We start from the raw sequence: 27,232 nt of genomic DNA, 5'->3' as shown, positions 1-27,232 counted from the left end.
TATACCGAGTGTCCTCCTTTAAACAAGTCTCATTTAAACGAGACGGCCTTCTTAGGACAAACGGAAACAGAAAGTACCATGGTTGCTATGACAGCACGCCACTCTTTAACAAGCGCGAGCACTTCGAGTGAGACGGTAACAAAGTCCATTTAGAAGGGAATGTAGGAGGTAAATTTTAGGAGCGTTATAATGATGTAAAGAGAAAATAAAATAGATTGTACAGGTGTAGTTTTAGTCTAATACTTTATTTTAATTATATATCAATATAATAATACATATTATATACTCGGCACCCATCTACTGAGGTACTTAAACTTGGGAATTAACATTCCTTGCGTTTGAACATCATATTTACGGGCAAATTGGCGTCATTTTTTTTATTTTTTTTTAGACATTTCCGTTGAAGCAAAGAATTGTGGGTTGTGAGAGCCCACGAAGGATACACCTCATGCATCCTCTGAATTCCCGTGAAAGAAGGTCGCATTCGAAGTGTTCTACTCGCTTTTATGAAACGAGACAGCCTCTGACTTATGCGGCCGACAAATGCGACCTCCGGAGGACGCATCCTTCCAAACGAGACACATAGATCTGTCCAGATAGTTTTTGTTGTTTGTCACGCAATATCAGGTCGATATATAAAGATAGATAAAAGCATTATTTGGTTACATAGGGAGTGTCCTTACAAAAATCATGAAAGTAGCTACTCGCTAACCAAAGTTTCAAAATACCATACAGCCATACTATCGTAACTACTGTAAAACCAAAATTAATATGACAGGGATCTAATGTAAACAGTGTAAACATTTATGAAAGGGTTGGCTAAAACCAAGTTAGGCTGCCTACTGTAGGCCTAGTAACTGTGGTAATTTAGTGGAAATTAAGTTTACCATGGTCATTTTTTGACAAGAAACCTGCCAATGAAGTAATTACTAAAATCCATAATTCAAAAGCTTTAATTCTATTATTCAAACATTTCGTTTTAGATTGGAATGAAAACGAGGCTAGTGTGTTCAGTGAGCTGTACACAATTGTAATGTTTTGTTTGATGAAGCCAACATACTGTTATTCTACAAACGTTTTAGTCCCTTTAAACTCCAAATGTAAAAAAAAAAAAAAAAAAAAAATCAGACAAACCCACAAAAGGCCTTTTGTGCTTTAATCTGCTTTAAGTTTTTATCTATCTATCTATCTATCTATCTATCTATATCTGTCTGTCTGATGGTTTATCTGACTATCCATGTGAAAGTCTGTCTGACTATCTAGCTAGCTGGCTGTCTTACTGTAATGTCTGTACAACCATCAATCTTAAAACTTTAAAAATGACTTTAAACTTTCAGACAAGGCTTTGTCTAGTCAAACTTTACCTATCTAGTTTAAATTGGTGTTGATCATTTAGCTGATGACTTTCAGTAGACCAAAAAACATCAGAAAACACAAGCCGTGAAAATTCGAGGTGATGTTGGACTTTTATACAGCTTTAATACAGTGCGTGCCATCAAAGAGACTGCAAGTGCATCCCTCAAAGCCTCGTTTTCACTCCTGTCAAAAATGAAATATTACAGTAATCATGCATTACAGACAAAAATTCCCTTGTGTTTTCATTTTTTTTTCTCTCTTTTTTAATACGAAGGCAAAACAAGCTGCTGTCACTCATTATCCATTGGTAAATTCAGAGTTGGATATGTTTAGTGGCCTTCAAAATAAGAGTGACTGCATTTCTATTCTGGAATGGATCCTCTCAGTATAGCAGGCCCAGTCAGATTAAACGGATTGCCTCCAGAGAGGAGAGGGAGGGTGTAAACATATTTATCATCCAATAGTGGCCCGGCCATGAGTGCTTGATGTGCATTCTTTGTATCCCATGGTTCTCAGCTGGCCGGCGAGGGCAGAGACAGAGAGGTCTGATGGTGTGCGGAATCTCAAAGAGCCATTTGTTCATCGTCAAAGTTTTCGTGTTGGAAACTATCCCATCAGAGACTCATCCGAGAGAGTTTTCCACTCTACTCCATAATGTCAGACTGTGAGGGACTTGCGATGGGTGAGTATCCAGTGACAAGAAATGTAGTATTTATCCTATTTTGGCCAAGCTCCACTGTGACAACTCATCCTGGAAATATTCTGCTTGATATGAGTGCAGAGGTTTTAGCCGTATATGGCTACTCTCAGACCAGTCATCTCTCCCATTGGATAGTTCTTAACAGAGAAGCTATCATTTTACAAATGTTCTTCAGTTCTATGTGTGTATCTGTTATGAAAGAGAACATTGGCTGAATCTACTGTATATCAAGGACGGTGACATAAGAGGGGAGACGCTGTGTTATAGCCACTACACATGATTTATGTGGATCATACATCACAGTTAAGAAATGTTGCAGCAGTTATTTATAAGATCTGTACTACAGAGTGTTGTGTTGTTACAGTATGTGCTTCATAGCTATACATTTATTACTGTTCACATAAGATATGCTTGAAGGGATCATTTACCACACATAGAGTCTGGGAAAGTCTGAATGTTGGCTGGCTGCACAGCAAAAACAATCAGATATAAATAGATCTTCTCCCCTCCAATGTGGGGAACAGCACTTACAGTACTTGATCAAGTATTGTACTAGTCCAATAACTAGTATAACACTGCAGTATGAGGTACAGTACAATGCCTGTATTCTGATATACTGTATTATAATCAGAGCATATTAAAACAGTTTGTCTTTTCTTTATTGTAAGCTTTTAGAATGTAACCAGTGTTTATTTATTAATTATTATTATTTGTCCTTCTGTTTTGCCATGAGTGCATTAAGCCATAATGCAATGTTTAATATTTGAAGACTTCATGAAGAATGCTGTGCTAATGTCTATGCATTTTCTTCCAAGTCTTTGTGGATTTTATCGGTAGTCACATCTGATAACTCATTGCTGCTGTGTGTTTGCCGAGGCCAGTGAAATCTGTTGTTAGGAATCTGGCATGTCATTGCCATTTGCATGCCTCAGAAGTTCATGCTGTATGATGCAGCTGTCTAGCAACCACTTAGTGTGTTGCTAATTTGTGTTAACACAAGATGTTAAATGAACATTGTGTTATTTCAATATTGTATAGATAAACAGTACATTGCAGTAAGGTTGGACATTACTATTGATATCTAGAATTTCCATATATAAATCTGTCAGTGCTTTTCTTGTCTTCACTGTTAGTCATTTAATTGTCAAAAAAGCCATTTACTAAATGCATCAGAGCTATTATAATGCCTGAACTGTGCTGGACTTCACCTTGGCTGGAAAGTTCTGAAAGCATGTATACCTATTAGAAGATATACAAAAGTTCTGAAACACTTATCCTTTATTATAATTTTTTTTTCTTCACATTTTAGAATAATAGTAAAGTCATCAAAACTATGGAATAACATAAATGGAACTATGGGAATTATGTTGTGACTAAACAAAATCCAAAATAAATAAAAACTGTTATATTTTAGCATCTTCAAAGTAGCCACCCTTTGCCTAGATGTATTCTTGGCATTTTCTCAACCAACTTCTTGAGGTATCACCCTGGGATGCTTTTTAAACAGTATTGAAGGAGTTCCCATCTATGTTGGGCACTTATTGGCTGCTTTTCTTTATTATTTGGTCCAAGTCATCAATTTCAAAAACTTTTTTTTTTTAATTACATTTTAGTTCTATAATGAAATACATTAATATGGTGGCACAATTATATTTTTGTCTACAAAACTAATTTCTAACATTTAAGCATACGCCTTCAGATCAAAAGATTTTTAAGATCATGAGAAACGATCATGAGAGTGTTTCAAAACTTTTTACCGGTAGTGAACATACTTGCTGCGAGTAAACCACAGGGTGTCACTGTACAGCCATTCAAAATAGTGGTCCTTCAACACACAGTAGGCCCACCTGCTTAAAGGTCAGCTAACTCACAACCGTGGAGAATTGTGTCATGGCAGAAATTAGCCATAAGGAGCTTTTTCTACCTGATCAAACCCTTAAAATTATTATTATTATTATTTGGTATACCTAATGTAGTCAGGTTGATTCAGTGATGTTTAATAATATTTTTGACTTCAAATCAAACCAGATAATTTAGATGTAACCAAATAAAGCACATTTTTTTAGGTCAGCTTTTTTTTTAACGTGGGGAAAAAAAAGCAGTGGACACATAATAAATGTGTGCCATACTAATGAATGATCAAACTGGTATAGATTCTAAGCTTCTAAAGGACAGTGGAATTTGTGGTCAATATCTGTACTCATATATGGTGGATAAGGTTTACTCTATAAATGTGATGTATAATATCCTTTATGATAACTGAGAGCCGTGGAGATGTGACAAACATCTAGCAGCCTTTATTTGTTAACTTTTTTGCAGGCAAGACAACAAGCATTGCACACTCCTTTACTGACCCAGCCTGGTTTCTCTTGTCAAAAGGGATGAGAAATAACGGAAATTAGCTTTAAAGTGGAGAATCCACAAGCATGCAAACCGGATATACCTATGCAGTTTCTATTTACATCGCAGGATATTATAGCAACATAAGGAGGTTTGATAGTTGTTCATCATCAAGGCACTTTAAAATGCATGCTGTATTTTCCATCGCAAGAGATAGGAGTATTTTATATAATTATTTCACTCATCTGGTCTGGTTGGAGCATCTCCACTCTTAATGTAATTTCGGCCTTTTGTGTTGGAGACAGAATTATTTAAGACTGTGTATTGATCGACCGGTTTAATCCTGACAGTCTGGGACTGGTAATGTGAGGTTCTATTAAAAACAAGCTGTATGTTCACAGTGAGGAGTAAAGCACCCCTGAGTCCATTACTTTTGTTCTATCCTGTTAAGGTCCCATTAGAGGAATGTGATTTATGAGCACTATATTTTGCTTATGCAAAACCACTGAAGCCGGCCAGTAATTGGTTTGACCAATGAACTAGTCATGTTATTGGATTAAGCTACTCTTTTAATCTTTGGATAATCTTAACATTACCGTAACAGCAAGAACATTCCAAAATGAAGTTTTACATACAGTATATCGACAAGGATTTATGTAATTCAGTGGAACACTATATATATATATATATATACTGTAAATACTCAAACCAGCGCATCTGGCACCAACAATCATCCATGCGTTTATCTAATCAGCCAATCGTGTGGCAGCAGTGCAGTGCATAAAATCATGCAGATACGGTTCAGGAGCTTCAGTTAATGTCTGTAAAAATGTGATCTCAATGATTTGGTCCGTGTCATGATAGTTGGTGCCACATGGGCTGGTTTGAGTATTTCTGTAACTGCTGATCTCCTGGAATATTCACACACAACAGTCTCTAGAATTTACTCAGAATGGTGCCAAAAACAAAAAACATCCAGTGAGCGGCAGTTCTGTGGACGGAAATGCCTTGTTGATGAGAGAGGTCAATAGAGAATGACCAGACTGGTTCAAACTGACAAAGTCTATGTTAACTCAGATAACTACTCTGTACAATTGTGGTGAGAAGAATATAATCTCAGAATGCTATTATGAGATGCAGGTTGGCGCTGCTTTGGTGGCACAAGGGGGACCTACACAATATTAGGCAGGTGATTTTAATGATGTGGCTGATCGGTGAAATACACTATATATATATATATATATATATATATATATATATATATATATATATATATATATATACTGTATATTGAATAAATCCAGTTAATTTCTGTAGATTTTACCACAAGAAACACATTAGGTGGACAGTTGTACATTTAGAGCATCATGTAGGCTACTAAATGTATGTTCTTCTATATACAGGAACTGGGGGATGGGGGATGTCCATTTATCCCTGTCAGATATGATTAATGCTGTTGCTGCTTCACAGGACACACAGCCATGCAAGCAGGAGAACATATATAAACACAGAGGAAATTATACTCGAATTGGCAAACAGCTGTGTGTGTGATACAACCCAAATAAATGATCTATTGCCTTTCTGTAAGACCAACATACACAGTATGTTTATATCCGTAGTTGATTTAGGGTATTAGGACTTCCTTTTATCTAAACTGTGCGAAATTTCATGCCAAAACTAATTTTCCAGATTACTGTCAAAGTGTTTACATACTCTGAGGTATCTGTCAACTGTCAACTCTAGTACTGTATGAGGGGAAATCCCTATATACAGTGTTCTTTTTCACAGAACCAACTTGGCACAAAAAAGAATAATTTAACATAATTATATGGCCATGTGATTCAACATACTGTAACAACCCAAAATTAGTTGTTCCAGGCACTTAAAAAAAAAAAGAAAAGAAAAAAAAAATCTAAAACCTCTTGTCATTACTATATCGTTTTTAGGGCTTGTCATTCATTTTAAAACAGTAACACTGTACATTGTAACTGCACCTGAGGCTGGATGCCTGAGTGAATTTATGAGCATTGATATAAGCTTTAGCGACATTATGACATCATCACATGTCGAAAATGGTGATAATGGTGGGGGGTGGTCTCAGATCACCAGGCACCCTGATGGTAAAGTGTCACCCCCTTTCTCCTACCTGCTGCCTCTCCCATTTGCCTGCCTGTTCTTAATGCCATTCAGACTAAAAGGGCCATGTGGATGCAGTGACTGGACCAGGTGGTGGTACGGGCTTTGTGGATAAGAATGCCCCTGGGGAGCCAGCATGGCTGGCTGGTCAGCTCCCAACCCACACCAGCTGCATGGGTCAGAACAAGCACAGTGCAGGAAGTGAGGGAGAAAATTAGGTAGATTTGGGTGCCCTGACCCTGTGTTCATTTATTGTACTGGAAACATGTGAGTGAAGGGCATAATGATAAATATGTTTTTGTAACACATGATTATACCATGCTATTTCATGTTTTTAATGTTTTATAACTGTAAAACTGTTAAAACAGAAGCATTGTTTGGAGGGTTAGGAAAGCTGTTAGGAAAGTGAATGTTGCAGGAAAGCTGATTTTGCTTAGCCTTTGCGCACAACTAAACTTTTTCTTCTCTGCTAATCCACTGTGTTGGCAGTCTTTTAGTGTCCAATTAAACACACCTTCTTATGATGTCATTTCAATGATGTCACTGTGGACTGACCAGTATTGTTTAACTAATAACACTGATAATTAATTAGCACTGACCCTCTTGTTTGATGTGTAAACATCTTCAGCCTCAGACAATTTTATATTTTAAAAGAATGGTGAGATGGACAAATATTGAACGCATAGTTTGTATCCATTATGTAAGTTGATGTCTGGAACCTTGCTTAATTCTGGATTTAGGCTAATGGCTTTTCACTGCACAGATGGCCTTGAGTGCTATTTCAATTCCAAGGACAGACAATCCCTATTCTGTGGCTGAAAACTGTAAGATAAGAATGGAGTGTTGGAGACAGAAAGGGAGTTAAATTAAGACTCATGAATCGATGAAAAAGAACTGACAAGAGAATTACATGTTTGATATATACATAATTACAGATCCATAGTTGTGCTACAAGGCTTCTTTGTTGTTGAAGCATTACATTATTTTTGCTTATATTCTGACATACCACGAACATTGTATCTCAGTATTTCAATCTTTATTTCCATATGTTTGCTAGACATTGTTGAAATAAAACATTCAGTCTTTTAGTCACTTCCATCTACACTGTGTTTGGCCAGTGCTTCAAATTGTATTACTGTTATATTTGTACAGAAATTTTTTTTACTTAAAAATGTACTGTATTTCATGTGGTAACATCTTAATTAACTCGTTTGATTAATTGATCAATTAAAAAAAAATATTAATCATCTCTGTATCAATCTAAATACATTGTTACACCAACAAAATAAATGTTAAGGATTATATCAGGTATAAATACACTCAAAAATAGAATCTTTGCTGCTTGTGCAATTTACTTTATTAAAATTAAATACTACTGCACAGTTGTAGAACAATCACATCCTGATTTCAATGTCTTCTATCCATTAATTTTTTTTAAATGGAGTTGGAACTACAGTACATGAATACTTTTTGTGGAATTAATGTAGCATTGATGAAAGCCAATTTCCATTTCCCAACATGCTTTGCGTGGGACTGGATAGAAAGAAAAAGTGAAATGAAGTGTTTTATGCATTTTTGAGCAAAATGACAATAAGAAGAGTTTTTTTTATGTTTAATGTTCTGTTGATATATTAAAAAAGAGTGTCTGTTAGGCTGCAGTTTTAAGGGGGTCGTATACCGGACGCGTCTGGTGGAGGACATGGCGCATTCTAAAATTCAAAACAACAGTTTTCAATGAAGGTCCACACACCGCCGCCGCCTGGCTACAACTGTGGAGGCTGCTTAAATTTCTGCCGGGCCATGGAGCGCAACTTGCATATTTTCCATTAAATTCGACCCAAATCATTATCAAAGGACATAGATTATTCACTCTAGCATTCTTGAACAAGGGAAAAACCTTGGTAATATTTGTGTGTACTGTCTGCCACCTGAACAACATCGTCATGCCTTGCGTTTGATACTGTGACGTGTCCTAGCCACTTCTCATCCGGTGTGCGTCCACCTTTAGGGGTTACCATTGTGGTAAAGAATGGCACTTGTGCTTAATTTGAGGATGGACTTTTACCTACTAGTGATATTTGATTTAATTGCTGCTCAGCTTTTTTTCACTGTCCTTACATTTTCTCACCTGTCATATACTAATGATTAATAAAATAACTTAAGTTGGTCCAACATGAGAACATTTGTTAAATAAACCTTAGTAAAGAAAGTTTGATGAACCTAATGAAGTTGAGTTAAAACTACTACAGTATATTAATTTGACCTAATACAACTAAATTATGTTGGCTCAATGAAACTGACTTAATCTGAATGAAAGACATTGAATTACTTGTAAAAATGTTTTACAATTCAATTAAGTAAGGGTAATGACTTCATTTTTCAAGTGCAGCTCTTTACTTAAGGTAAAAATTGCAGGTTACACTTTTTACAATATAGAAGACTTCTGTAAACTTCATAAAAATGCACATTGTTGCAGTATGCCGCACTCTTCCTGACTGCACTGATAATTTGGGATTTATTAATTAATCATGAAATCATGAATTTAATTTTAGTTTTGCCCCAAAAACTTCCTAAATTTGATCATAAATTTAGAGTAAAGGAATATTTTGATCATAATCTTGGAGTAATCAGAAACAACCTTTACTTTGTCAACACACAAATCTATGTAGCTTGTATTTTGATAACACTTTATAATAACTTAATAATGATTAATAATAAAGGTTCTGACATTTCTAACAGTATATTAGCTTATCTGTTAAGCATGATGTAACATAAGAATCTTTGTTAATGAAGTCATGAAAGTTATTGTAAACTGTTGCCTAGATTTTTGTATGTGATATTTTGATGTTTTGCTGTTAAAAGTTTAGTGAAGATTTCCAGGATGTGTGGATGGGTCAGGTGCTGTTGCTAGGTGGTGACAGTCAGGGTCATAACAAACATGGCTAGACTACGATGAGATTACCCAGCCTTCCAAAAGTAGCAAGCACGACTCAGGGTTTTGTTTCAAAAAGACTAAGAATAGAGATTCAGAAGGCATTCAGAAAGTTTTACATTTTTAGACCAGGCTTAATTTTAGTGTAAATTTTTAGTGTACAGAGATTTTAATGTCACTGGGGATTATATCATCCCTTTACTATGATTAATTTTTAATTCACAAAATGTACAATACGTTGTTATAAGGAGAAGCTTTATTCTGTGCATCACATTAATGTTAATTCACTAATGAGCAGCAGAGCAGAAGGTGCAGGTGCTATTTTAGTCTAAACCTCAGGCACTATTAGATGCCATTAGATGATCACTACCTCCTAACTGGTTATGACATGCCAGTACACTTGTTGTTCTGGAGAAGGAAAAATGTCAGCAAATTCAAAATGTGAATTCCTCTTTCATGTACAATAGACAAGACTGTTGTGTATTACTATTGTGCTGTTTTTAATAAGAGTATGAGCTAAATGACAAAGGATACACAGGTCTGTTGAATTATGTCAGAGTGCAAAATCTTGTTTTATCACATTTATCATTTATTTATTAATATACTGTTAACATTTACAACTCATACAATTTATATAAACAATATAAAATTGAAGGTAAACGTTGTAAAGTATATTTAGCAATTAACTTTAGTCAAGATTAATAAATGCTGTAAAACTATTGTTCATTAATAGATCATATTAATTAATTAAATATTAATTAAACTGTTAACGTATAAAACCTTGTTGTAAAGTGCTACCAAATGTATTTTCTTTCCTGTTACTCTATCTTTTTTATTTTATCATCCTCAATAAAATAAAATAAAATACAGATATTCTCTGGAGCAGATGGCTCAACAGTGTAAATATTAATCCTCTTTTGAGACATCACACTTTGATTGTATTTAATCTTGACCCACTGTGATTTAGAGGCAATGCTTCCTAAGTTATACAGTGTTGTGAATATGTAAGCTTTTGTGGACGTGCAGGAATGTTAATGTACCAGTGAGTCCCTACACCATATAATTCCTTTACAATAACTGATCTCCAACCAAGCTCCTATTTGGTGTGGTGTATGTCATTTTGTATTTGCAATCTTGTATGTGTATATGTGTTTGTTTGAGAAAGGTGTAGTGTGTATAATTGGACAACAATAGTAGGGTGTAGCACTATCCAGCTGTCACCCGAGGGATCCCAAGACTAAAAACACTACGATGATGAACTGCCTCTCTCCCTTCCCAGGCTATCCCCTCTCCCCCTCTCTCTCCAGGGAGCTATGCACTCGCTACTCTCTCAGCACCACCTCCATACTATGTTTGCCCTGGGACTCAATTAGCACACAGACAGCCAACACTGTAAAATCATCATAAAGAGCTTGCGCTGTTCTGTGGCAAAATTATAATGCACTGTAATAGTTCAAGCTCAGCGAGAAAGGAAACCATAGAATCTCCAAACCAATTTGAACTGAATAGTTACATTTCAAGGTTAGTTCTGTATTTATGTTTTCACACAGTTGGATGCAAATAAAGAAAAATATCAATATGTAATTTTAACACAAAGACAATTTGGTTGCACTTTACTATTAGGTTAACACTAATGAACAATACTTTTACAGCATATACTGTATTATCCTTGGTTAATATTAATTTCTATATTTACTAATAAGTTTATAATTTAAAAGTGTGTATGTTAACAATAGTTACATGAACTAACAATGAACAATAGTATATTTTTAAACTAACATTAACCAAGATTACCAATGCTTTAAAAAAATGTATTAATAATTGTTGGTTTGTGATACCTAATGCAATAAATAATGGTAAAGTATAGAACCTTATTGTAAAGTTTTAATTTTTATATCATAAAATTGTCATTTTGGTATGATATGATAATATGATGATATACAGTATAATGTAATATCTGATAGCATTTGAAATTTTCCATGATTTGCTCTTTAGTGGGACAGGCAGAATAAGTGCCTGTGTCAGCAATATAAAAAGGCCTAGGAATAAACACTGTAGGCTTTCTGATATGAGAGAGAGAGAGAGAGAGAGAGGTCTCATCTCATCATCGACTTCAGATCATTTAATTTCTTTTGGCTTCTGAGGAACAAGCCATGGCCAAATTGGACACAAAAAACCCAAGAAATCCAATCTGAAACAGCTCTCTTCCACTTGCCATTATTTCAGGCTGGGGGGTGGGGTCAGGAGAATAATCTTTAAAGAGGTTCTTCCAGCCTTTCTGTCCCTTTTTTCACCATTTGACTGTGTTCTGTCTGTTTGAAGACCTGTAAATATAGGCCACGTTGTCATCTTTATGCATATTCCACAGTGCGCACCTGCCTCGTTAATATTTTAAAAAGGTCTTCCCCTGTAACGACCCACAGTCAAAACTGAGATGCATTCTCCCTCTTTCATTATCTCACTCTCTCTCGCTCTCACTCTCTCTCTCTCGCTCTCTCTCTCTCTCTCTATCTCTCGCTCTCTTGCTCTCTCTCAGTCTGTCTTTCAGCCTCGGTTTTTTTTTATGGCAATCCAGGCAGCTTTGTCTGTCTGAAGGCAGATAAGGTTTGAATAGTCAATGTTTAGCTGTAATTCTTGCTCTGCAAGCTTGTTTGGATTATGGAATAAAGGGTGGAAAGTGTGACATCATGAATTGTCACTGATATGGAAAAGTCCCCAAAACCCTCCTTCATGTTGGAAATGCTGCTTAATTTCTTAGTCCATTCATGGTGAGTGCCGTTAAAGGCATAGTTCACCCAAAAATGAACATTCTGTCATCATTTACTCACCCTCATGTTGTTCCAAACCCATATGAATTTCTTTTTTCTGTGGAAAACAAAAGATGTTAAGCAAAATGTTAGTGACAGCCTCAGTCACCATTAACATTCACTGTATGTAAAACAAGCAGTGTCAACATTCTTCAAAATTTCTGGAATGACAAAGTCTAGAATAACAAGTCTTTGGAATGCCATGAGGGTGTGTAAATCAGTGTCAGAAATGAACTTATCCATTAAGAGGCTATATTTGCCCACTGGATTTGATTTTCTGGGGCATTCTTTACCTTGTAATCCATATATTGCCATATATTTTACAGTATCCTATGTTTGCCAAGAATACACTATGAAGAAATATCTCAGATGTTACAAATAAAGCACAGACCTTGGTGTAAATGATGACAGAATGTTTATTTTTTGGGTGAACTGTTCCTGTACTACTATTGTCTACAATGCTTTAATTCCCTCATTTGACAGTTTTTTCTTTTAGTGTTTGTAATATATATATATATATATATATATATATATATATATATATATATATATTTAAATAGTTAAGCCATAAACCACTTTTTACAGTGTACAGCTTCTTTCCTGCTTGGATGAAACATGAAAGCTTAGGTTTAGCCTCACGCACAAACAACACATGACTAATCCTCTTTGCTCCAGTGTTTTAGTACAACGGATGTCTGAATCTATGTGTCCAAATACACACAAAATACCTTTAACCAGTAAACACAGTAAATATTGATTCATACCAACTTGTTTCTATTTTAGGAACTCTCTACAACCTTTCTAAAACAGCAAAGTCATCTTTTCTAGTTTTGTTTCTCCAGCACTCTATTTCCAACAGCATCAGAGCTGAGTCTCTCAGTCAGCTGTGGAGGGGGAGGATTTGTGTTTAAAAAAAAAAAGGCCCCACCCCCCTGCACTCTGGTTGGTCCATTTCCCCTGTCTGAGCAAGCAGGAGAGGCTGCTCAGTGGAGTGTCCTCGACATTACACAAACACTTACACTCACTCCCAACACTCGCACGCACTTCGTTAGCAGCACCTCCTCTGACAGCACAGGCTTATATTTCTTTTGGATATCTCACCTAGAAGAGCACCAAAGAAAAGCTCAAGGAAGAAATATTGGACACAAAGAAGAAATAAAGGACTATCAGAACTGTCTTTCATAACTTCAAAAATATTTCCACTTTCTTTTTTTGGGAGTCCCAATTCTGTCCACCTATTCAAGGAGTGACTCAAGTCTTTGGGTGAATGGGTTGTCATGGTGACTGACACTGGCAGGCTGACCCCACAAGAAGCCTCAATGTTGAATGGAGAGAGAGCTGCAGTGACCAGCCAGCAAAAGTAAAAGGAAGTTATCAGAGAACGGGCAAAAAGGAGAGGGGAGGAAGATAATGGAGGACGGCTTCTCCAGCTACAGTAGTCTGTATGACACCTCCTCACTGCTGCAGTTCTGCAATGGTAAAAGAATCATGTACTGTCTTTATTGTGAGAACTTGTGCATCCTATGATCTGTATCTCCTCCAGTTCAGGGAAACAGCTGTAGTTTCAGCTGGACTGTGTGGTTTTTCATTTGTTGCACTTAACCTCTATGACCTTTCTTCAGTCCTTCAACTTTGGCACAAAAGGGAAAGTTTGAAAAGATCAACATCATTTTGAAATGATCAACAATGAAATAATCAATTATTTGGTGCATTCAAAAATTTGTTGGTTTAGGATATTTTCCTCAAGAAGAAAATTTCTCAAAATGTCACATGTTTAGTGAAACACTTCTGAATCTGAAACTCTGTATTACCAAGAGGAAGGTTGTATTGCTCAGAGGTTTCCCTGTCATAATTTAGGAAACTTAAAGGAATAATTCAACCAAAATGAAAATTTTCTCATCATTTACTCGCCCTCATGCAATCCCAGATGTGTATGATTTTCTCATTTCTGCAGAACACAAACAAAGACTTTTTACAGGAATACAGCTCTGTAGGTCCATACTATGCAAGTGAATGGTGACCAGAACTTTGAAGCTCCAAAAGCACATAAAGGCAGCATATAAGTCATCCATATGTCTCCATTGTTTTAATCCATGTCTTTGGAAGCGATCCAATTGGTCTTGGGTGAGAACAGACCAAAATGTAACTCCTTTTCCATTGTACATCTTTTCATTGCAGTCTCTAGGCACAATCAGGATTTCAAGCTTGATAACTTTTCCTAGCACTTGGTGTGTGTGCAGAGCACTAGATGGTGCTTAGAAGTGTAATCGAACTTGAAATCATGATCACAAAGGAGACTGCTGTCAAGATTTATAGTGAAAAAGGAGTTATATTTTAGTCTGTTCTAACCCCAAACAGATTGGGTCACTTCAGAAGATATGGATTTAACCACTGGAGTCCTATGGATTAATTGTATGCTGCCTTTATGTGCTTTTTTGGAGCTTCAAAGTTTTGCTAACCATTCACTTGCATTGTGTGGGCCTACAGAGCAGAAATATTCTTCTAAAAATCTTTGTGTTCTGCAGAAGAAAAAAAGTAATGACATGTATGGCATGAGGTTGAGTAAATGAAGAGAGAATTTTAATTTTTGGGTAAACTGTCCCTTTAACAGAGTTCTTGATTATGCTTTGTTTAAGTAACTACTTTGTCTCAGATGTGTCTTAGGGTATAGATCTATAAAATTACATGGATGTGGATAGCATAGCTCATAATTTGGCCTTGGTTGAATTTGATTAGAAATAGTTGAATTCACATTGAATTCTCTGACTTTTAATTGCATACTTTGATGTCTTGGCAAATCTAAGCACAGTGTGAGACATTGTTGTGATGTCTTCTGAAATTCTAGAGAAAACTTCTCAGGAGAAAAAACTGAGGAGGAGGAGACTTCAGCAAAAGTGTCCATTTGCTCTCCATTTAATCTCATTGCTGTTTCAGAGAAACAATTGAAATATTACTGAGGTAGAAGGTGTTTAATGTTATTTTCGAACAGAATCAGATTAGTTAGATATTCAGATTTATTTTAAACTAAACAAAGGAGATAAATTTGTTACCTCCTATTACATCAGAACATTCTGTACAGATAATGAAACTCAACCTTTAAGACTATATTTAAAGAATGATGATGATGTTTGTTGTTTTGTGTGATCCTGGTTTTGATAGATGTGTTCCTCATGTCATGTTCAAGGGTGTTTTCTGTTGTTTACTTCTGCCATCCTGATTGTAATCTGTAGTCATGTGTGCATATGCTGGCGCTTCAAGGCTTTGTGGTAAGGGTGGATGATAAAAGTGAAAAAGAAGAAGAGTGAAGCTGATAGGGGTTTGTATGGGCTTTCCTTGTTACAGGATGACTAAAAGTGTGTGTCAGTGTTCTGTCAAACACCATTAATCTCTCCTATCAAGGAACCTTAAATGACATCATAGCAACAGTTAAGGCATTCTGAAATTCTCCCTGTTCCTGCGATGGTGAATGTGCTGGTGTCGAAACTCAGGCAACACCCTAATATCACATTAAATGCTTCATCCCTCAAAGTTTATCTTGTCAAAGTGAAGTTTAATTCTATAGTGCTCTACTCACATTTCTTGCTTGGTAGAGTCAGTCCAATCTAGTCTAGTGCAGGCTCCTTTGAGATCAATATGCTCACTCGTAATTGTGTTTGTTCACTCCATAATCTCCTCCAAAGCTCATATTGCATTTGATAATCCAATATTTGGGGTGATATTATGCTTGGTTTGGAGTCATGTGGCATAGCTACATATCGACCATGTGAGAACTTGGGTGGATATGAAGATCAGAGGTTGGTCTTGTGTTTACTCTGAAGTTATGAGATAAAAATGTGGTTGTGATGACCCTACAAACCCTACACCTGTCAGGCTCCTGACACTCTGGTCAAGTTTTTATACAGTGTTGGGACCCTGTCACCTGTTTTCTGTTTTTGTGTTCCTGTCTAGCACATGGCTTTTGTTTATTGTCACCATGTGCTCTGTCTTGTTTCTGGACCCCGCCCCCTCGTTTGTCTCATTATTGATTAATCTGTTTCACCTGTTCTGCTTGTTTGCCATTCTGATTTTCCTCGCTATATATTTTGTCTGTTCCCTATTGTGTTTGTGAGTACTTTTTGTTAATTTTTGTGTGGATTTTCCCTTCAATTTCTAGATTTTTTTTTTTGGCTTATCCCTTTGGTCTGTGTTTTGTTCTGGTACCTGCCTTTGCATGTTTTGAATTTTCCCCTGCCTGTGTCTCCAGTGGTCAGTATTTTGGTTTGGATTTTTATATTTTCTGATTGACCTGTTTGGACTATTTTTGTAATTAAACTTTATTTTTACCTGTTCCTGTCTGAAATTGAGTCCTGTTCCTTCCCCAAACCCTGACAACACCATGTAATGTTAAATTTTTTTTTTTTTTTTTTTTTTTTCCCCAAAGCCCCTTAGCTCTGTCTACATGACAGACAAGTAGACTGAAGACTTCCTTTTTATTGGGTAAAAGCCCTTTAATCTGCTTTGTGCCAGGTTCATTAGTTGCCTTTCAAAATGTCATGTTTTATTTCTTTAAATGAGAGACAATCTGCTCTAACTCTTTTCTGTAGCTTTTTCTGTCTGGTTGGCTGAATTGGAGTGAGTTGCTCTGACTGGCCTGTATTCAGCAGAGTTTGGCTTGTCAGGGAATTGCAGGACTGTGGGTAATTAAATGCGGGTGTGCTGGAGAGTGCTGTGGTGAGATCATCTGGTAGTACAGGGCCCATCTGAAGCTCTGGTATGATGTCATTTGTTTATTATGAACATGATCAGCTAACATTTAGGAATACTGGGTCAGAAAACAAACTCCAATTTTCTCGGCACCCTTAATGAAGGGATTTTATAGACTCTTACAGCTTTAATCAGCATTTAAAGTTTTAGTTTACCTAAAAATAAACATTTGGACTTTATTTACTCAAACTTAAGTCTTCTGAAGCCAGACGATAGCTTTGTGGTGAACACATTTTGAATGTGCTGATTATCTTCAGCCCAGGGCTGGTTCTAGCCTTTTGGGGGCCTAAAAAAAGATTTGTGTGGAGGCCCCCCATCAGTATGATCAACACTACTTGCAGTATAATGTCTTTGAAACTACTTACAATGTATTTGACAGGGTGGGGGCCCTCTGGTGGATTGGGGGCCCTAGGCAACTTGCTTAGTTTGCCTAGGGGGAGGACCAGCACTGCTTCAGCCTCTGAAGTTTGTGTCTAGCCTACACCTGAGTCTAGAATTTAAAAATTGCAGCAGCAGGTTTGGTTGCTACAAATAGTAGAACCAATGCCATTTTGCCCTACATGATCACACAGAAAATTGGCATGATTCTTCTGAAGGTTCATGTACTCAATCAACGCCTTTCAGCTGAATTACTGACACATGCCATTCCCCCATCAGACATTTTTGCAGCAATTCAAGTGGGAACCCTACACTGTAAACTCCAATGCTCAAAGTAATTAATTGTACTGATTAGGGAAAAATTAAGTCATTCAAATTAATCTTGATGAGTATTTAGAACTTTGAGGTCACAAAACTGACACCTTTAAGTAACCTGAACTTTGTTATTGTTTATAGTTTAACTTATTTTTTGTTTTTTTTGTTTGATAAACTCATTAGGCAGGGGATTTCTTGTTCCCAGCATGCTTTGCATGGGACTCTATAGGGAACGTAAATGTTAAAATTAAGTGTTTTTGTGTTTCTGCAACATGAACGTAAAGGGGGAAATTTTTAGTGTGTAATGTTTTATGATGCCATTTAGAAGAGTTTCTGTTTTGGGGGTTAACATTATGATGAAGAGTGGCGCTTAAACTTAGGTTGCGGACTGATACCAAGTGTGTATCTTTCTTACTGCTTTATCCATTATTAAGCAAATCTCTAGTCAGACTTAACGTGGGTGAATAAAATGATGGAAATAATTGATTTGTGTTGCAAAAAAAAAAAAATAATCTGGTGGTTTACTCAATTTAAATTGCCATCAAAATGTAAGTGTTAACTTACTCATTTTTCAAGTTAAGAGCAATTATCATGCATTAGTACAAAATCAAAACCTGACAGTTCCATTTAAATTTGGATTTTATTAACTTAAATGTGATGTAACAGATTACCTAAATTTGAGTTCTGTTAATTTATTCGGGTTCACAGTGTAGCGCTACTGACAGCACGTTGTGTGATCAAATCTCCAGTACAAGGGTTCTGGTCCCGTGGAAAGAAGTAATCACATACACTGTACAATGGTGAGAGCAATTCATATTTTAAAATTTTCGCTCCAAAATAAAAATTTTACTCCACTGACAGTTAGGTTTTCCAGTTGACTATATTACATCATTTACAGCTAAATCCAGAAACTGGAGCTCACACATCCCTCTATACATTCAACAACACGTCCAGCTTCAGCCACTATGGGGCAGTGAATTGAATTTCGGTAAGCAAAGACAGATTTCACCAGCAAAACTTTTGACCTAGCGTTGTTGAATTCACAATGTTATCAGCCTGTTATCCCACCACTGCCGTCAATCACCATGATGTGCCATTTTTTTATTCTGGACAAAATTGTGTGCTAGGGGAAGATTATCTAAGCCCTTATGACTTTCTTTGTTCTGTGGAAAACAAAAGGCAGAATGTTAGGGTCTGACAGCCACAGGCGCCATTCACTTTCATTGCATCTTTTTTCCATGCAATACAACGTAATGTTGACCAAGGCTAACATTGTCTAAAATCTCCTTTTTTGATCCAGGAAAAAGAAGGTCCTACAGGTTTGAAATGACATTAGGTTGAGTAAATAATGGCAGAATTTCCATTTTGGAGTGAAGTACAGTATTATGCAAAAGTCTTATGCACAAGATTTTTCACAAAAACATTTATCTTTACATGGGTATTTTTATCTTCTGCTTTAGTGTGTTAATAGAAAATCTAGATTTTAGATTCCCAAACATTTCTTTTGCGAATAGAATAGAACAGGGAGCCCTGCAGCAGATGGCATGGTCCCCATAGAGCCCCCCACTAAACATAGAGTTAGTCTGGGATTACATGAGACAGAAGCAATTGAGACAGCCTAAATAGATAGAAGAACTGTGGCGAATTATCCAAGATGCTTGAAACATCTTATCTGCCAAGAACCTTAAAAAACTGTGTCCAGGTGTACCCAGAAGAATTGGTGCTGTTTTGATGACAAGGGTGGTCACACAAAATATTAATTTAGCTTTTTTTTTTTTATATATATATATATATATATATTTTTTGTTTTTGTTTACTGCACTTTGTACGACGTTAATTGATCAATTAAAACTATTTATGGCATTACTTTTGAATTTTTTTCACTATACAAAACTTTTCACAAGTTTCTAAAACTTTTGCACAGTACTGTATCACTTTAGGGATAATATTCATCTAATCTTTCAGCCAGAATGTGACCATCTTGTGTTATTATTTCCTGGTGGATCCTTGAGGGAAAATTACCTCATGTCCTCACTCGGATTAAAGATTGGCTCTGAGTTCTGGCAGTGGAGTAATGGGATGTCTGGTGTTCTGGCATCTAAACATCCACCAGACTTCCCAATCTTTCAGACTGCTGTTGTCTCATTCGGCCAATGCTGACAGAGAAATGTTCTTGGCACTCGGTTCTTTCCTCTGATTAGGTCTCCTTTGAGCCAACAGGATTAGGATTAAAGTCCTGCTCACGTTACCAACCAAACCAGACAAGAAACTCAAAGGGAGGAAGGGATTGAGGGCATGTAATGAACAAAAGCTACCACTTGCCTGTAAACTTGAGCTCTCCACAACTTTGGCAGTTGCTTTCTGTGGATGTTAAAGGTAGAAATCCTTGCTCCATCTTCTTCTGTGTTCTAATAAATCCCAGTGCAATTTTAGAATAATTTTATCTCATAAGAGAGCAGACACAGGATGTTTTATCAGGTGGAAGAAATCGTTTATTTTCCCTTTCTTATTAACGTTACAAGTCTGTCACTTGAATTTTGAGGTAAATATTGATACACAGAATATAACTTTTCAAGCGCTGCAGACTCATTCAAAGCTAGCTATCGATTTCCTTTAGTATTATGGCTCCTGAGCTGTTATTTATTAGGCTGTGCTCTCGTAAAAAGATTGCAGACTGTGGGATAAAAGTCGTCGTCTTCTAAATGGGTGATATTGATGTGGCTGTTTTTGTCTGCTATATGGCAGACCTCAGATGACTTGCATTGCCTCTATTTGGCACTCTCTCCCATTACACTACTGATAACATTTCTAAAGCCATCAACTGCACTGCGCTTTCTGAGAATGTCCAAAGCCATTAGTGCTTCTCTCTATCTCTCTTCCCCTCCTCTTCACACTCTACTTTTCTGTTTTTTCTGTAAGTCCTTATATATTGTATGCATGTTAAGGCCTCTGCATACTTCATACAAAATTGATGAATGGGTGTGACTTCATTTAGAACAAAATCTGGCCAAAAAGGTGTTTTTGAGTTTGTTTCAATTCTTTGTAACACCTTGAACTTTCAGGAAAACTTCTTACCGGCTGCTAAACACCTTACTACCATTGGTCTGCATAATTGGTAGGTGTGACCTGGAGCTCCACCTACTTTTGTGGATGACAGCTAATTCGGTTTATGTTGTTCTCTCAGTCAAGATCAGTCAACCTGAACACACATGTGTTCAGAGTTATTAGTGAGCTGGTGCAAACTCCTGATCTGTTTGATCATTATGATCAGTTTCATCAGAAATTACAATAGCAGAGTGTAATGGGTGTTAGCGCATTACCGCCATGAATGCACAATGTAAACATTACAAATTACACATTATTTACTGCATATATATTACTTTAAATCATCAAGCTTCTTACTGATCTCATGTGAATTCTACTCGACTAGAGAGGCATGAAGTCATCGATAACACATTTAAATGTCATATTAGTTGATGTAGTCTTGAGCGTCCTCATATGTATCCTCATAAGTGGTGTGGCTGATGTCTGAATGTTCGCAAACAGTATGTCGTTTCAAACTTCTTTTTACCTCTGAACAAAGAACTTCATAAGTGTGCTGGTGCCATTGGTCTTTGTGAAGTTCTGTTGGTGTTTGTGTAGCGAAAATGACCGTGTGACTGTTCATTATCCTGCTTATTACAAGACTGCTTGCCAAATAAATAAATAAATGGACATGAAATATTAATTTGAGTTATTTTTATTTAAATTAATTAAATTAATTTAAATGATTTTATTAGCTTACCTGCAGAAATGAGAGAGTGATACGAGAAGCAGGAAAGATGACTAACTTTACCAGGATGACTGGTGAAATGTTACTTTATCCCTGGATGTGTGGTCATTAATCAGAAATATTTGAGTTGTGTAATAATGTAAAATATTTAAAGCCTATTGAACAAGATGGTGTAGGTCATTTCAATCAATAAACTATTTCCAAATTAACCAACGCAAGTTTCACACTTGTAAAACTTGTGTAATTTACCAATATATGGTTTCACTGCTTTGAAGGACATGCTTTTTTATTGGACCTTTCCATCATAAGCAGTACAGTGCAAGGTGTCATTGACATATATAAAGCATACATGTCCCCTGAAGGCATAGTATGCTATTGTGCTATTTGTGCACATTAAGGAATTTTTTTTCCTTAAAGCTATTTTGGAATATTCCACTCCCTCACTCCCCCTCAAGGGCTTCCAAAACAAAGAGTCCTTTCTGGGAGTGTCAAGCAGACAGGATTATTCAAATTGTGTTTTAAAATATGCTAATGCTATATAGCAAAACACGGTGCATGTCTATCATGTACAGCAGTCTAAGATATTTGCAAGAGTCTTGTGGACCAGAATAAGCCCAACCAAAAGGCTTTCTGTGATTGCATAGCTACTACATTTTTCTGTATTTGTTGTTTGAGCATCCATTGTCTAATTGAAATTTAACAGTTGTAAGTGCACGACTGGGAAATCACAAGTGAAAACCATGGAATGCGTTTCCCCATGTGCCTTTTGTACAGAATAGATTATACGAGGCAGCAGAGGCTTGTAAATATCTGGTAAATATGGCACACTTTCTCTTTTCCATCAGCTCAGTGTAGCTTATATGTGCTTTGCAGGGGCTTGACATACGATTTTCCGCGTGTAACATCCAGTGTCATTACTGCACAGTGTCCTCATCCCACCCTTAGAACAGCATTTTAGTTTATTTAAACCACCCACTCACTGTTCTGGGCTGTTTGTTATGTGTGCACAATGCTCTGAGTTCTGCGAGGAAGAAAGCCCTGGCTTTCACACTCACTGAGAGAGCATTGTGTCAGAAGCGGGAAAAGCAGAGCCAGCCTTGAGTTAATGCTGCCCTACATTTCTTTCGCTCTGTGACTGAGTCAGACCCTCTGCGACTTCTTCAAAAGCATTCGCCTCCTTCGGTTTCCACCAGAGCTCCCCTCTGTTTGTGCCATTTCTCAGGAGAGCATGAGTCAGCACAACCCTCGGTTGGCACTTTACTCAAGTGTGCCTTTTCCAGGTCTGTTTTTCCTCACATCTCTATGGTGACTGTATAGGATTGAGTGGGGCTGCCTCAGGGTGGGTCCCGTGAACATAGGCTGATTAAACATGGAGAAAGATAAGTGTTTGTTTTTGGAGAGTCGCGTGTGTTCATTATTATGGTTGACAATAGGTCACCTGTGACTGAGTGAGTGGGCTTTCTTTAATGTTTAATCAGTTTAAATGGAGTTCAAGGAGCATGTGGGTTGGGTGTGGAGTGTGACATAGACATAACACTTTTGATACACTTTTACAGCTAATTTTGAGTCTCTTTGGAGTTTGATTTTTAAATTTACGGTTTTGTTATTTCCAAAAAAAGAAAAAAAAAAAAGGTGGCATTGGCAACAAGGTCTGGAGGAAGTACAGCATGTTTGCAATCAGTCATTGCTTATGTACCTCATGACTTTGTAATAACCCTTTAAGAACACTTGCTGTTTCATATTAGACTGCTAAATAGTAACTAGATCAGTTACTCATTTGTGTTAAAAGGTTGAATTGTGTAGGGTTTCATGTAAATTTGGCACAATAAAAGTATAAACCTTTACACAGCTGTTGGTCAGTGACAACTGTAAATTAAGCAGGTTATTTAATTATGTAATATTTATTGGCATACATTTGAATGCTTGTTGCATTTACATTGATTGATGATTCATCAGGTGAGAAAAAAATCATAAATAATAGTTGTATTTTGTGGATCTTAGTCCATGTCTTTTACCTTTTAGGCCATCTACAGGGTGGCCCAAAAAAAAAAAAAAAAAAAAAAAAAAAACATGTATCCACATGTATATACAGTTGAAGTCAGAGGTTTACATATATTAAAACTCGTTTTTGAACCACTCCACAGATTTAATATTAGCAAACTATAGTTTTGGCAAGTCGTTTAGGACATCTACTTTGTGCATGACATGCATAATTTTTCCAACAATTGTTTACAGACAGATTGTTTCACTTTTAATTGACTATATCAGAAATTTACATACACTAAGTTAACTGTGCCTTTAAGCAGCTTGGAAAATTCCAGAAAATGATGTCAAGCCTTTAGACAATTAGCTTCTGATAGGAGGTGTACTGAATTGGAGGTGTACCTGTGGATGAATTTTAAGGCCTACCTTCAAACTCACTGCGTGTCTGCTTGACATCATGGGAAAATCAAAATAAATCAGCCAAGACCTCAGAAAAAAAAATTGTGGACCTCCACAATTCTGGTTCATCCTTGGGAGAAATTTCCAAATGCCTGAAGGTACCACGTTCATCTGTGCAAACAATAGTACACAAGTATATCACCATGGGACCATGCAGCCATCATACCACTCAGGAAGGAGACGCATTCTGTCTCCTAGAGATGAACGTAGTATGGTGTGAAAAGTGATCAATCCCAGAACAACAGCAAAGGACCTTGTGAAGATGTGGAGGAAACAGGTAGACAAGTATCTATATCCACAGTGAAACGAGTCCTATATCAACATAACCTGAAAGTCTGCTCAGCAAGGAAGAAGCCACTGCTCCAAAACCACCATAAAAAAGCCAGACAACAGTTTGCAAGTGCACATGGGGACAAAGATCTTACTTTTGGAGAAATGTCCTCTGGTCCGATGAAACAAAAATGTTTGGCCATAATGACCATCGTTATGTTTGGAGGAAAAAGGGTGAAGCTTGCAAGCCAAAGAACACCATCCCAACCGTGAAGCATGGTGGCAGCATCATGTTGTGGGGGTGCTTTGCTGCAGGAGGGACTGGTGCACTTCACAAAATAGATGAAAGAAATAAAAGCTGAAATAAATAATTCTCTCTACTATTATTCTGACATTTCACATTCTTAAAATAATGTACTGATCCTTCTGACATAAGACAGGGAATGTTTTCTACAATTAAATGTCAGGAATTGTGAAAAACTGAGTTTAAATGTATTTGGTTAAGGTGTATGTAAACTTCTGACTTCAACTGTATACTGTATATGTTAAAAGTTATTTTGCCAAGGAGACAACTTGCATATACAGGGTGGCCCAAAAAAATGGGGCCACTATGTTTGATTGCTCATATCTTAAAACTGCATAAAGGCGTTTGCACGATTTTTGCCGTACTTCTACGACTTTTTGTAAACAACGAAATGACGTCACTGTGACGTCATCGTGAGCAACAACTTGCTACAAATAAATAAATAGTTAAGCTAAGTTTTCAATGGAAGCAAACTTAGGTGCTTATCTTTCGCCATGTGGCCCTGTTTTATTTGGGCCTAACGATTTATTTATTTATTTGCAGCAAGTTGTTGCTCACGATGATGTCACAGTGACATAATTTTGTTTTCTCCTAAAGGTTGGCAAAATAAACTTTAACATACTGTATATAGTATATATACATGTGGAATTTACAGTCACGCTCTTTCAGAAAAATGGACCAAAAATGATGACAGCATCTCCTGCTCAGGGATGTATGCATTTTTGCCCAATAAAATGCTGTCTAGAAAAAACAAGTAGCAAATCATGGTTGTGCCTAAATTTGGTTGTGATGTAAACTAAATGCCTTTGGCTATTTCTAAGCGTTGGCTAAGACTTTGGCTAAGATATTTCTCACCCCAGCTTCCTGTTTCAGTAGGAAATACTTCAACACAAAAAAAGATTGAATTTCATTTGCTGTGTCTGACTTTGCATACTGTCAGTGTGTGTACTGCATCTGATGAAGCACATACTTCTTGGCCGTTAATAAAGTGCATTCTTTAGGTAGGCAGGTAAGTAGTATGAATAAATTTTTCATACATACTTCATATGGGAATGTGGGCATTGCCCCTTGACCCAAATATATGACATTTACAACAACTACAAAAATAATTTACTTTGGTTTTGTTAAACAAGCACAGTTTAATCACAAGGAACAATTTTTTTAATATAGGTTTTGCAGATGAAAAGAGCCACCCGACTCACGTCACCCCACATTGGCCGACCTGTTTTATGAATGCTGAAGATTTAGACATACAATTTAATTGATACACTGCTTTTGGCATACTATATAGAAAGGATGTATGCATATTTGGCTGTGGGGATGGATTGCATTTGGACAGAGAGGGTGATGCCATATTCAAACCTGCATTTCCTGCATGAGCACCAAGGCTTAGCACATCTGGAACATCTGCTATAAACACTAGACCATGGCTTCAACCATGACTCATTTGTAGGACTCCAGCATACTGTTGATTTGATCCCAAAACAACACACAAGCTCTAATTTCAATAGACTCATGTATGCAGACAGAGCGTGTTAATCCTGAGCACTTTCTCCTGGAGCACAGGGATAACCATTGATCAGGATCGGCTCAGTATACTTCTAATCCTCTCTCAGCTCCTCCACCTCCTGCACCCCAACAGCAAAGCTTGGTGCTGGAGAGCTGCTGTCCCTAAAACACCCCTCCTTGGTTTCAACCGACTGAGATAGATCTATCTATCCGTCTGTCTGTCTGTGCACTATATAGGCATGTGTGTGTGTGTGTGGCCAAATATCAGATTTCTATATTAGTGACATGAATGATACCTCTAATTCTACTATAATTTTAAGTGATCAGACTTACAACTTGTGAATCATAAAAAGAGCCATAGACTTACAGTGAATTTCACAAAGGATCTAAACCATATCTAAGACCCAGAATATCATGAGCTCTTTTGAATTAAGTTTGTAAGCAACTGCCTAGCAACTATTCTGAAAACCCAAGCAACCACCTAGCAATGCACTAGAAACCAATCAAAACACTCTCACAATCACATAGGATCATGCTATAAAACACTAAAAAACAACCACATAGTAGTTGCTATCAACTGCCATTGTATTAAATAGATGGACCGATATATTCATTAAAACATCTCCTTTTCTGTTACGCCTAATAGAGGAAGTCATACAGGTTTGGACCAACACAAGTGTGAGTGAATTATGATATAATTTTCTTTTTTTTTAACTAGAGCTTTAATATTAAGCCCCAAATTCTTAAGCCCAAACCAGGGGAGGAGGAGAGATTGACCTGAACGAAGATGTTGCTTTTCTCAGGATGATTCTTGAAACCCTTGCTCTCCCTTGGGGACAGTTTGGCTCTGCTCATCACCTCTTCCCTGCTCTCTCCTCCTCCTCTGCGCTCTCCTATTATTTCCACATCAGAGGTCAAATTGAGGTCTCTGGGATGATCTCATGCATCTATTTTTAACTCCTAAGTCCTATTTACTAAAGGCCAGCTTTTTTTCTTGTTACGTACCTGTAATATGGGTAATTGCTTGCCAGCACACCTTTCATTCTCTTCCTTTGAGATTGTGCTGGATTATATCACTATATCACTGGTTTCCCTTTTGAAAAGACCAGCACTGCTGGTCACTAGCATATGTCATGCTTTGGATGCTTCTTAAAAGGATAGTTCACCCCAAAAATGCCAATTCTGTCATCATTTACTATCCCTCATGTTGTTCCAAACCTGTATGACT

The 27,232-nt window shown here is 36.9% G+C and overlaps 1 protein-coding gene across 8 annotated transcripts in view; it reads left to right on the top strand.

Annotated features, from left to right (window-relative positions):
- Positions 1-1,867: 1,867 nt before the first annotated feature.
- LOC127410877 (echinoderm microtubule-associated protein-like 1) overlaps positions 1,868-27,232 on the top strand; it is an 84,672-nt gene continuing 59,307 nt past the window's right edge. For 5 of the 8 annotated variants that reach the window (XM_051646101.1, XM_051646100.1, XM_051646099.1 and 2 more), the window contains exon 1: positions 13,275-13,748. In XM_051646101.1, coding sequence (XP_051502061.1) covers positions 13,682-13,748 — 67 coding nt within the window. In that variant the 5' untranslated portion in view covers positions 13,275-13,681. Of the gene's footprint in view, positions 2,039-13,273; positions 13,749-27,232 lie in introns of those variants that run through there. The other 3 variants (XM_051646095.1, XM_051646094.1, XM_051646097.1) reach the window with 2 other exon arrangements.

The sequence above is a fragment of the Myxocyprinus asiaticus genome, chromosome 20, assembly GCF_019703515.2.
Source record: "Myxocyprinus asiaticus isolate MX2 ecotype Aquarium Trade chromosome 20, UBuf_Myxa_2, whole genome shotgun sequence".
NCBI classification, from domain to species: domain Eukaryota; kingdom Metazoa; phylum Chordata; class Actinopteri; order Cypriniformes; family Catostomidae; genus Myxocyprinus; species Myxocyprinus asiaticus.
Note: the sequence above shows the minus strand (reverse complement) of the source record. Positions and strands in the feature narration are given on the sequence as shown.